We start from the raw sequence: 10,657 nt of genomic DNA, 5'->3' as shown, positions 1-10,657 counted from the left end.
CCTTGTAGGATTATAACTTCACAGTGGAGCTTTTTGTATCACCATTCTTGGTTCAAGAGTGGGAAGTGCCAGACAAGAACGGAACGAAGAAGGAAACGCTTCGTCTCGATTTAGTTGGCAGATCTTCAGATCAATATAAAGATGCAGATATCATTGTCTTCAACACTGGTCATTGGTGGACTCATGATAAAACTTCCAAAGGGTAAGTATTGCAATTTCTATGAAATTAGGCCAACTTTGCTTTGTGTTTTTCATAATATGCCTTTGTTCTATGCTAATTTGATCTCTTTTTTTGTCCATGAAAATTTCCAGGAAGGACTATTACCAAGAAGGTAGCCATGTCTATAATGAACTAAACGTCCTCGAGGCATTCCGAAGAGCGATAACTACTTGGAGCAGGTGGGTTGATGCCAAAGTAAACCCATCCAAGTCTATGGTCTTCTTCAGAGGCTACTCTGCTTCCCATTTCAGGTAAATTGATTATGGTGATCTCTCACATTACTTGATTTGCACTTAGTTGAGAGACTTCTCTGATCATAGAAACTTTTCTATTTTGAATCATGCTTACTGCAGTGGTGGACAATGGAATTCGGGTGGAGCATGTGATAGTGAAACCATGCCTATAGACAATGAGAAGTACCTAACAGAATACCCTCCTAAAATGAGAGTTTTGGAGAAGGTGCTGCAGAATATGAAAACTCATGTCTCTTACCTTAACATCACTCGAATGACGGATTTCCGGAAGGATGGTCATCCCTCAATATACAGGAAGCAAAACTTGTCACCGGAGGAAAGGAAATCGCCATTGAGATACCAAGACTGCAGTCACTGGTGCCTTCCGGGGGTTCCGGATGCATGGAACGAGATCCTCTATGCTGAACTTCTGGTGAGGCAGTACAAAAAAAAGCAGCCGCAGAAGAAAGCATAGGTATTAAACCACTCATCACCAATGTTCTTTCCCACGATGAGTTTAAGCTGAAAGCTTAAGCTTTATACAGATGCAATATACCATTTTTGTCCCATCCATTTTCTTGGATAGGGAAAGCAAGATTCCATATAGAGAATTCCTTTTCCACATCTACATTTTCCAAGGTTCATATAGTTAATGTCAAGTGCAAAGATATATACACATAAATATTACCTTGAAACTCTGCAATAAATTTGTCCATATGAGAAGCGTAGGTTTGTAAGGCTGGTGGTGTTTCTTATTGCAAATCATCTCCTTGCATTGAAAAGTTGATCCTATTGTACATCTCAAATCAATTAGATTTTGTTTATTTTTAATGTAATCAAATTATTTAAATATAATATGTTCTTGGAGGTTCTATATAGTTGCTAAATTTATCTGACTGCTTGTTGATTTGAAATATGATGTTAATTAGATGCAATATGGTTTACTATAAGATACAATTAGGGGTGTTTATGGATCGGATCGTATTTGCAAATCTACGGTAAATATTCGCATCTAATCCGAAAATTGCAAATACGATCTGATTCGCAATCTGATCGGATCGGATACGATCCGATCTGCACTCTTTACGGATCAGATCGCGAATATCAGTTCTGCATCCGCAGTCCACATAATAATTAAAAAAAGTAAATATATATATTTGGTATTATATTTACTTGTTTGTATGTTTTAGTTAGTAGTTATTATTCATATATTGTTTTATTTTATTTTTGTTATTTAAAAAAAATTGATTAAAAATATTTTAGGAATAAATAAGTTTAAAAGTGTGAAAGAAATATTTTTATTGAATTTTTTTTACATAGAAATATGATTAAAAAAAATGTTCAATTATGCGGATATAATCTATATCCGATCCGATCCGTAAATGTGCAGATCGGATCGGATCTGACACTAAAAAACGCAGATATCATGTGATATCATGTTCGATCCAATGAAAATTATGTGGATCGGATAGAATTTTCGTTCATGTTCGATCCAATGAAAATTATGTGGATCGGATAGAATTTTCGTTCATGTTCGATCCAATGAAAATTATGTGGATCGGATAGAATTTTCGTTCATGTTCGATCCAATGAAAATTATGTGGATCGGATAGAATTTTCGTTCATATCCGATCCGATCTAATCTGCGTACACCTTAGATACAATGGTCTTATTTGATCCACAGTCAATTCTAGATGCCATGAATAAGATTGGTTTTATTAGGAACGTTGTTACGGGATTCGATAATTTGATAATATAGATTAGAGTAAAGCAACAATTAGATTCACGACCATTTTGATTTTGGACTATTTAGTTCTTTGGACTAATTAGTTCTTGAGAAAAAAGTACTAATTAGGTCTTCTATGATAATAAATAATGAATATACATGTTTTTCTGTTAACGAATAGTGCAAAACAGAAACAGAATTGTCAATGTATTTAGTTCTTTATATGTATTTTTAATCAACGGTTTTTTATTTATCACAAATTTTATTAAAATAGATAAAATTTTGCTCCAAAAATTATTATCTACATGACAATTTTTCATAGATAAATACGTCATATAAACATCACCGTTAAGTTTTAATTGACAAATTAATAGAAAGACATAATTGATAAAAGACCAAATTAATATTTTTTCAGAAATTAATTAGTTCAAAATCAAAATTTTCAAGAACTTAATTGTCATTTACTCTATATTATGTGTTTGTTTGGGCGCCATTCTCAACAAATATTTTTTTTAAATGATATATTTTTAATAGATCTTTTATAAAAGTAAAAGTAATTTTATGTTTGGATTTTGTATGTAAAAGGAACTTTTTATTTATCAATTATGTTTAGGTAAAATAAGATGAAAGTATTTTTTTTATTCATTTATTATGTGAAAAATATCTTTTTTTTTAAGAAAAAATATCTTTTAAAAAAAGATGTAAATTGTAATTTCTCAAAAAAAGATATTTTTTAATTTTTCTAATACTTTTATTTTTACTATTAGAAATTTACCAAACACACTAAAAAGTAAAAAAAAATATTTTTTTATCGATTTAATGGCACTCAAATAAGCACATAGTGACGATGATAATTATACAACTTTAATTTTAAGTGTTGTTAGTTGCTAAAATTAAAGTTGTATCTTTTTAAAAAAAATTAGTAATAATTTTTATTTTAATTTTTTAAATTAAAAAATGTGATTAAATAATAAAAAATATGATATAAATTTTAGTAAAGTGTAACTAGCGTAGTTATATATATACCTCTGAGCAAGAAGCTTGCATTGTGAAGTCATTGAAACAGCTTATAACACAGTGTTGAATGTCAAGACCCAATGCTTCCAAAGTGTTTACTGTAGATAGCAACATCCCTGGCTTCCCACCACAACAGATCTCAACTCTTGTGTCTCCATTATTATTCCTCCTCTCCACATCAAACTGTATGTTAAATAAATAATTTTGTAATTACACTCACAAATCCACTCATAATTATTCTTCAATTAAGTTCATGTACCTTGGGAGAATTTCTCACTAAAATATCATTTGGGTGTTTATCATTGGATAAAATGCCATTTGAATCATCCACCACTTGGATTTCTTGTTTCAAAGTATTGATCTTGTCTAGTAGTTCCTTCATGTAGTCAATGGTGTCTCCAAGTATAGATGTTCTGTCCATCTGAGTAAATTAAACCATTCAACAACCAAAATTAATTACCATATGATCCAAAATCTGATTAGAACAAGAGTCTGATTACTAACCAAAAATACAGATATGTATTTTAGAAATTTTTATAGATAATAATAAATCTTTATGATTTTGGTGTTTATTTTACTTACTTTGTATTTGTAATTGTTAAAATAGGATGTTTGTATTAGTTGGATTTAGCATGTTAATTTAATTTTATAGAAAAGTATAGAGAGACATGAGAATATTAAACAACGTAAACAATGGATTATCGGATGTTCAATTTAATAAGTATGCAGATGATTATGTTGATTATTCTTAATTGGATGGTTATTCTTTTTTATTCGATTTACTCATGCACAATTAACAATAGATGGATGTTCAATTTACTAGATATGCGAATAGTTATCCTAATGTTAGGGTTTAAAAGATAATTTGTGAGTGAAGTGTTTTTTTTATTTTTATTGGATCAATTTTAGAATTTAATATTCACATTGTTTACAAAAATTATTGTCTACCTAACAAAACCGTAATTTTATTTGTTTTTAGCCGGAACTAGGCTTCGAAATTTTTTAAAAAAATAATAATAATAAATGATGGTTAATTAATGATTAATATAATTATAATTACCTTGCTAATCTTGGGGACAATTGATCTAAGCATGGAGAGCCTATCATTCAATCTCTTCCTTCTTCTCCTCTCAGCCATTAGATTCTTGGAGGGTTGGCCCTCAACCTTCTTTGATCTATTATTGTTCTTCCTTTCCGAGTTGAAAACAGGAGGAGAAGATGATTGACTTGCCTCCATTTTGCACTCTCTTTGCATCTCCAAGCTTTGAAGCTCTTCTTCCACCAACATAGAAACTAATAGTGGATTTTCATTATTATTATTACTATTATTATAATCCTCTTGATGATCACTCATTAATATTGGTGGTGGAGTAGTAGTGTCACTATTATTGATCTGTGGTGCTGAGAATTCTTCAAGCAAGGAACTATATATTTCATTGAAGGTAGTGTCACAATAATAATCGTTGCAATTTTGAGGAACTTCTTGGTAAGAAGAAGAAGAACAAGAATAAGAGGAGTTTGGAACAAGAATAGAAGAAGGTGATGAGTAATAATTTTGATGATCAAAACCGCCACTATTACCCCACCCATTATTATTTGGGAAGAGTAATTGGTAGTTTCCTTCTTCATCACATGGATTATTATTTGTGCTTTCCCATGTTTCTCTTCTTAGTGACATTAACTCATCCAAGAAATCATGGTCATACAACTCCGGAAAGAGGGTTGATGAGAACATGGTTACATAGGAGCTCCAAGTTAAAGCATTTATAGGGAGGAGTATAAGGAGGAAAAGCTTAATTAACTTGCAAATTGATTATTATTTATTTTTTATTATTTAATTATGATTGTTGTTTGTGCATTATTATTATATTATAGTTATAGTACTATATAATTATTCATTAATAATATATGTATGGTTGTTTTTGCAGCTATACCCTACAATCGAAATGGAATCTGCCTTTTCATATCACAACTCTCTCTTTCCCCGTATATAGAGGGGGAAAATTCTTAGGTGATTAAGAAAACGATTTTCTAGTACACGTTATTTAATATGTAATGCTTTTATTTTTTTTTTGAGTAAAATATCTTTAATGTTTGGGTAAGTCTTAAAATTGTCTCTAACGTTTGAATTGTTCAATTTAAATTCTAAACGTTTTAAAATTGATTCAATGTTGTCCTGCCGTTAGGAATCTATTAACGGAATTGACGGTAGGACAAAATTGAGAGAATTTTAAAACGTTAGAGACTTAAATAGGACGAAAACGTTGAAAAGAAAATGATACATAAAAATAAATTTTAATTTTATCATTCACTAATATCAATCTTTTATGGTACATAGTTATTCAATTATTTTTAATCACATTTAAGTAAATTATACTTAATCACGTTATTTTGATTCTAAATAAATTTATTTTTTTATAATTTTACTCTTAAAAATTTTTACTCATCATAAAATGTTTGTAAAATGACTAGAATCACATTACTTTATTATATATTTATAATTTTTTTTCACAAGTTTATGTACTAGTCATTGTATAAACATTTTATGATGAGTAAAAATTTTTAAGAATAAAATTATAAAAAAAATAAATTTATTTAGAATAAAATTAATGTGATTAAGTGTAATTTACTTAAATATGATTAAAAAATAATTGAATAACTATGTACCGTAAAAAATTGATATTATTGAAGGATAAAATTTAAATTTATTTTTATGTATCGTTTTTGTCTCCAACGTGTTTGTCCTATTTAAGTTCCTAACGTTTCAAAGTCGTTTCAATTTTGTCTTGTCGTCAATTCCGTTAACAGATTTCTAACGGTAGGACAATATTGAATCAATTTTAAAACGTTAGAAACTTAAATAGGACGACTCAAACGTTAGGAACAACTTTAAAACTTACCACAAACATAAATACAAAAATAATACTTTTTTTTTTCAATTATTGGAGGGCTGTAATAATTTTCGCTATTAACAATATCGTGAAGTGGGGAAGCTACATTATTATACTTTTTTTTCTCATCTGACCATACTCAAGTACAAATTCTCCATAATGAGGGTTTTTGTAATTTTCACCGAACTCATGCAATAGAACAAAATAAATATTTGATGGGAACGAACTCACGGGAAATTAAATTTGACCATCTAAAATGTTTGAAATACGCGACTTGTGAGATAAGATTTTGTTAAGAGTAATATATTTGAAACACAAAAAAATGGGAAGGAGGTTACGATCCCCTCTGTTCAGAATATAAAAGAAATATTTTGCAAACACAAAATTAGTTTGCAATCAATACTACTCCATAATATAATGGCAATTACTTCGGTATCTTTTAGAAATTAAAAGATAAATTATCTTTTGTCAAACTAACATTATATATTATCTTTTAGTAATTGTCTAATATTATTAAATTAATATTTAGTTGCATTTTCAATATTTTATTATTAATTATGTTAATAATTGAACATTTTATTTTTATTTTTTTTTTAGCAAAGACAAGATATTATTTTATTCCATAAAAAAAAGTTTGGTTCACACTTGTACAACAACAATCACAGGAAAAGAAGATCTCCTAACACAAGTGAATAGTACCCAAAGAAATCAAAGCTAAAAAAAAAAATAAAAATATGCAAGAATAAAGAAGAAAAACAATCACAAAGAAAAAGTGTACGGTATATGAACTCTAAAGTTAATCTTTCTGTTTGAGCCAGAATATTTTTAGGTATTGAACATTTGCCCTCAAAGAGTTGAAAATTTTGAGCAAGTCAAATCTCCCAGAGCGTGTATGCGAACTGAATAAGAAGATTCTTGCTTTATTATCTTGATTTAATGAAATTGAAGCTTGAACTAAGCCATTTTCATGGCGGTTGGTATGTTGATTGACAGGAACAAGGTGTTGTTCAAGTTTTGTCCAAATTACTGCTGATTCTGGACATGTGAAGAAGCAGTAGAATGCGAATTCAGGATGTTGCTGACATCGTTGGCATATTGGTGGAATATTGGTCATTCTGGAGTGAGGTCTCTCCATCAAAGATAAGCCATTGTGACTTAACTTCTCTATAGAAATACTCTAATTTTTGGAATACATTTGAATTTTCAAATTGTGTCTGAGAATTTTCTGTCTCTGAATTTTGAATCTAGTTCTTGTTCATGAATGTGATAGAAGTAAAATGCAACATCATAACCTGAAGCTATTGAATATGAATCATTTTTCTCCTTGTTCCAAATTAATTTGTCTTCTGTTTTTGATCTAGTGGTCTGGCAAATTATTCTCGCCACCTCCAGAGGATAATTGCTTTGGATAAGGTTCTGATCCCAGCTTTCATCTTCCTTTAATAGTTGTCTAACCCAGATGAGAGTAGAATTTGTGTTATTGGTTGGGGGAAAATTAAAGGGAGAGTTATCACAAAACCAAGGATTTTTCATGATTTTGATAGTTTCACCTCTTTCTATTTGTCGTTTCATACCATTCTCAAGAACCTTACAACCTTCTAGGAGACTCCTCTATGCCCATGATGGGTTGGAACCAATCTCCACCTTTCATAAAGGTCGAATACTTGAAGAATCTACTTTGATAGACCTTGAAAAGCAAGGAGTGTTCCTTAGTGCTCAGCCTCCACACTTGTTTCGCTAACATAGTTAAATTGAAGGCCTTGAGGTCTATGAATCTTAGTCCTCCCAGTGCTTTCGGTCTACTCATGACATCCCAACTAATCCATTATATCTTGTTCTCATTAGTTGTCCCCACCAAAATTGCATCATCATCTTGTGTAGTTCATCAATTAAAGAGTCCGGTAACTTGAAGCACGCAACTTAGCGTATACATGAGAATGGCTGAAGCGACAACCTTTAATAGAAGCTCCCACCCACTGGTGGATAGTAAAGAGCACTTCCAATGCTGCAATTTCTTCATTACTTTTTCTTTAATGTAATTAAAAATTTGTGTCTTTAATCTATTAATTACTGCTGGCATTCCAAGATTCGTATTTTGGGATCCGACATGTCTGATGCCTAGAATATCTCTCAGCTGGTCTCGTCGTAATGGGGAGAAATTATTGCTAAAAACACTGAGCACTTGTCTAAGTTTACCTGCTGTCCACTAATAGCATCATAGGTCTCCAATACTAGCAATATGGATTCGCAACTCTGGTAATTAGCCTTGCTGAACAAGATTGCATCATCAGCCAATAGTAGATGACTGATTGAGGGGCATCTAGCATTCAGTCTCAGACCTTGAAACATAGTATTCTATTCTCCTTAATGGAGCAGATGGGTTAAACCTTCTGCACAGATAAGGAAGAGGTAGGGTGAGAGGGGATCTCCTTGTCGAAGTCTTCTACTAGATCTAAAAAAGTTTGTTGGTTGGCCTTCCACCAAAACAGTATGAAACCGAAGTTACACACTCCTTAATCCAATTGATTCACTTTCTACCAAAGTCCAACTTTGCCATCATGAACCATAGGTAGCTCCATTCTACTCTATCATATACTTTACTCATATCCAGCTTGACTACTATTTCACAACTCCCAGCTTTTTGGTTCTTCAAAAAATGCATGCATTCATGTGCAATTAGGATATTATCGCTAATGAGCCTTCCTCATATGAATGCACTCTAATTCTCACTGATTATTCTTGTCATTAGTGGTTGCATTCTATGGACTATGATCTTAGAAATTATATTGTAGAAGGTAGTGCTTAAAGAGATTGGTCGAATCTGTTGCATTGAATAATCGTTATTTACTTTTGGAATTAAGCAAATTTGAGTGTTGTTAAAACTTCATAGAATTCGTCCCCCTGAAGAGAAACTTTTCACTACTTCTTTCACATCTGGACCAATGATACCCTAGAAGAATTGAAATTTTTTTTAGAAAACCTATCATCACTTGGGGCTGCTTAAGGGGATATTGAGAAAATCGCTCTTTTAATTTCTTGGTCAATGATAGGTCGCTATGAATTTCTGTTCATACTGGCCGGACTTTAGGTTCTAAATTTTCCATAAGTCAGGATTGATAGGTGGTGCACGAAATTGTGATCTCAATGGTGCCAACAACTTGATACGCATAATTGTAATCTCAACTCTTTTTCACAACTTTGCACAACTAACCAGTAAGTGCACTGGGTCGTCCAAGTAATAAACCTTACGTGAGTAAGGGTCGATCCCACGGAGATTGTCGGCTTGAAGCAAGCTATGGTCATCTTGTAAATCTCAGTCAGGCGGATTCAAATGGTTATGGAGTTTTGATAATCAAAAGATAAATAAACATAAAATAAAGATAGAGATACTTATGTAATTCATTGGTGTGAATTTCAGATAAGCGTATGGAGATGCGTTATTCCTTCTGAATCTCTGCTTTCCTACTGTCTTCATTCAATCATTCATACTCCTTTCCATGGCAAGTTGTATGTTGGGGGATCACCGTTGTCAATGGCTACCTCCCGTCCTCTCAGTGAAAATGGTCCCCTACGGTTTCTGTACGGCTAATCAACTATCAGATTTCTCGTCTCGGATGAAAAATACCAGGCACAGCTACCGCATGGCTAATCAACTGTTGGTTCTCGATTGTGTCGAAATAAGATCCAATGATCCTTTTACGTCTGTCACTATACCCCATAGTCGCAAGTTTGAAACTCGTCACAGTCATCCCTTCCCAGATCTACTCGGAATACCACAGACAAGGTTTAGACTTTCCGGATCTCAGAAATGCTGCCAAATATTTCTAGCCTATACCACGAAGGTTCTAATCTCATATTCAGATGCCCCATTGTCAGAGGAGAGTCGATGTGAATCGTTCATTAGAAACCCAAGAGATATGCATTCAAGCTTGTTTTCATGTAGAACGGAAGTGTTTGTCAAGCGTTCATAAGTGAGAATGGTGATGAGTGTCACTTAATCATCATATTCATCATGTTCTTATGTCTGAATGAATATCTTAGAATAAGAATAAGCTTGAATTGAATAGAAGAACAATAGTACTTTGCATTAATACTCGAGAAACAGCAGAGCTCCACACCTTAATCTATAGTGTGTAGAAACTCCACCGTTAGAAATACATAAGTGATAATGGTGTTCATTGGTTCCAGCCCCAGAGAGGGAACCAGAATAACCAAGACCTCGGTCTAAGGACTAAACGTCCAAAGATATCTAATACAATAGTAAAATGTCCTATTTATACTAGACTAGTTACTAGAGTTTACAGAAATAAATAAATGATGCAGAAATCCACTTTCGGGCCCACTTGGTGTGTGCTTGGGCTGAGCATTGAATATTTCATGTGTAGAGACTTTCTTTGGAGTTAAACACCAGTTTTTATGCCAGTTTGGGCGTTTAACTGCAGCTTCTATCCTGTTTCTGGCGTTTAACGCCAGAATAGGGCAGGAAGTTGGCGTTTGAACGCCAGTTTGCGTCGTCAAAAATCGAGCAAAGTATGGACTATTATATCTTTATAGAAAGCCCAGGATGTCT

General features: G+C 32.3%; 2 protein-coding genes across 2 annotated transcripts; one reads left to right on the top strand and one right to left on the bottom strand.

Annotated features, from left to right (window-relative positions):
* Positions 1–1,349, top strand: LOC107459278 (protein trichome birefringence). The gene is made up of 3 exons (XM_016077500.3): positions 1–202; positions 313–471; positions 574–1,349. The coding sequence occupies exons 2-3, from the start codon at positions 434–436 to the stop codon at positions 926–928; spliced, it is 393 nt and encodes a 130-aa protein (XP_015932986.2). The 5' UTR covers positions 1–202; positions 313–433; the 3' UTR covers positions 929–1,349.
* On the bottom strand, positions 971–4,902 carry LOC107459391 (transcription factor bHLH93). The gene is made up of 4 exons (XM_016077619.3): positions 4,257–4,902; positions 3,456–3,617; positions 3,206–3,379; positions 971–1,078 (listed from the first exon to the last, which is right to left on the bottom strand). The coding sequence occupies exons 1-4, from the start codon at positions 4,872–4,874 to the stop codon at positions 971–973; spliced, it is 1,062 nt and encodes a 353-aa protein (XP_015933105.2). The 5' UTR covers positions 4,875–4,902.
* Between the last annotated feature and the right edge of the window lie 5,755 nt (positions 4,903–10,657).

This window comes from Arachis duranensis, chromosome 7, assembly GCF_000817695.3.
Source record: "Arachis duranensis cultivar V14167 chromosome 7, aradu.V14167.gnm2.J7QH, whole genome shotgun sequence".
Classification (NCBI taxonomy): domain Eukaryota; kingdom Viridiplantae; phylum Streptophyta; class Magnoliopsida; order Fabales; family Fabaceae; genus Arachis; species Arachis duranensis.
The sequence above is the reverse complement of the archived record's forward strand: the minus strand, read 5'-3'. Positions and strand labels throughout refer to the sequence as shown.